Source organism: Engraulis encrasicolus, chromosome 5, assembly GCF_034702125.1.
Source record: "Engraulis encrasicolus isolate BLACKSEA-1 chromosome 5, IST_EnEncr_1.0, whole genome shotgun sequence".
Classification (NCBI taxonomy): domain Eukaryota; kingdom Metazoa; phylum Chordata; class Actinopteri; order Clupeiformes; family Engraulidae; genus Engraulis; species Engraulis encrasicolus.
The window spans coordinates 31,208,329-31,210,828 of NC_085861.1; the positions used below are offsets into that span (position 1 = coordinate 31,208,329).

The following is a 2,500-nucleotide window of genomic DNA, read 5'->3' on the forward strand; positions in this document are numbered from 1 at the left end:
AAGTTTTGTGGTTTATTGCCCGTCAGACGTTTCCGGGTTAACCTTCTTCAGTGTCAGGCAACGTTTGCCCGACACTGAAGAAGGTTAACCCCGAAACGTCTGACGGGCAATAAACCACAAAACTTGGAGTGCTAGCCTGCTCTTTATTTAATGTCATAAATGATCCATGGCCATGAAAAGTTGACATTGTTTGGGCTGTCTTCACCATAACCGATTGTCACTTAATGACACCAGTCATAAATATTGGCATACTGTTTAAAACACCTCCATGACAGTGTTACAGTGTTACGTAGATATGACGCTGGCGTCAAGTCCAATCCTCTACTCAACCAAACATGAAAGCATATTAAAGCTTTTTTTATTTTCATCAACCTTTTGAAACTATGGAACTCCAACACATGCCCAGGGGATATAGTATAACAGTGTTTTGTTGTTGTCAGAGTCTTGTTTGACAGATTTCTTTTGATCTCTTGTGGTGAAAATAACATGAACGCATCATCTTTCTGCTTTTTTTTTCCTCTGCTGTAGAGAGTTGAAGGGGGGGAAAAAATAGTTCATATCTGCCGGGCAAGTGTTCCTCAGCACTTATCCTACACACATACATGCCATGTGCCTCCACTACGGGGTGTTAATATAAAAAGTCTATTATGTTCCAGCAAATGTGCTTATTGAACTGCCCCGGGCACTCACATATGCTGCATACGACAGTGCGGCTCTGGCTGGCTGTTACGCCAGGAATCAGATCCTTTCCCTGAGTATTCTGTACTAGCAGACAAGCAGTGGTGTTGGAAATACACACACACACACCCCCACAAGCATGCAAACACACACACACGCACACACACACACACACACACGCACACACACACACACACACACACACACACACACACACACACACACGCACAGACACGCACAGACACAGACAATCACACTCTCTCTCTCTCTCTCTCACACACACACACACACACAAACACATATAAAGAGAGCTAGATAGAGAGAGAGAGACGCATGTAACGTACACACCTACACGGACACAGACGCACACATGCATACACTCACGCACACACACACACACACACACGACACACGAGAGAGAGAGAGAGAGTAGGAGTAGTAGAGTAAGCATGGTGTTTGCATATTTAACGAGACGGCATGCCAATGCATTATTAATTATCTCCTGCAGATTAAACACCCTTCACTCTGAGATATGAACACTTGGCTGGCTCATCTCATGCGCGCGCGCGTGTGTGTGCATGCGTGTACGTGACTCACTCCTCTAGTTTCTGTTCAGGCCAGTCTCTTTGCGATCCTTATCGGCCCCAGTCCTTCCTGAACACTCTTGAAGTCTCAGATACATATGGTCACACACACTTGCAGGCGCATTCGCATACACACACACACACACATACACACACACACACACGTACACACACACACAAACATTGCATGTTTTACCATTCATTGTATGACAAAAAAAAAGAAAATTAGATTTGATTTAACACTGTCTTTGAATACTTTTTTGAACATTACTCATGCATACAGAGAGAACAGTTATAATTTTACAGCTTCAGACAGTCAAGTCCCCATTTCTGGCCTGTCTGTCTAACGGTCTGTTTGTCTTTCTGTCTCTCTCCTCTATCATCTCCCTCCCTCTCAACCCTTCCCTGCGCTCTGCTTCTATCTTACCTCTATCCTCCGACCTGTCTGTCCTCCTTCTCTCCATTCCTCCTGCCCTCCATCCATCCTCCGTGTAGGACCTCATGGCTATCGACTTGGAGCCCTATAAATTCTGCGGCGTCAACATGACTGGCTTCCGCATCCTGAACGTGGACAACCCCCAGGTGGCCTCCATCGTGGAGAAGTGGTCGCAGGAGAGGCAGATCCCGCCCAAGCCAGACTCGGGCCTCCTGGAGGGCATCATGACGGTATGTCTCTTTTTCTAGACGACAGAAAATACAATGACAATGCTACTACAACTGCTACTACTACTACTACTACTACTATATACGATGCGATACGATACGATACGATACGATACGATACGATACGATATGATATGATATGATGCGATGCGATATTATGTGATACTATACGATGCTATACTATATGATACGATACAATATAATACAATACTATACAATAGGACTTAATTATCAGTTTTCACTAGGGCTGTAACGATATTGGATCGAACCGAGAAATCGTGATACTCAGAGTCACGATACTGCATCTTGATGTAAGGAGGCAGTATCGTGATACACCCTTTCAAAGTATTGTTATCCTTCAGAAAACAACCATATGATTCGATGTGAAAGTGCTTCTCAGCTTCAAATGAGATATATTTCAGAGATCTTGGGATGTATCGAACCATAATTCAAGCATCGTGATATGAACCGAATTGTGAGTTGAGTGTATCCTTACACCCTAGTTTTCACTGATATTCATTTAGCATGCCTGAGCGAGACTCGTTTAAAAAAAAGGATGTACACATATTACACTA

At 43.8% G+C, this 2,500-nt stretch overlaps 1 protein-coding gene across 1 annotated transcript in view; it reads left to right on the forward strand.

Moving 5' to 3' along the window:
• The window catches only part of grik3 (glutamate ionotropic receptor kainate type subunit 3), a 238,742-nt gene that overhangs the window by 176,991 nt on the left and 59,251 nt on the right, over positions 1-2,500 (forward strand). The window contains exon 7 of the mRNA XM_063199095.1: positions 1,758-1,928. Coding sequence (XP_063055165.1) covers positions 1,758-1,928 — 171 coding nt within the window. The remainder of the gene's footprint in view (positions 1-1,757; positions 1,929-2,500) is intronic.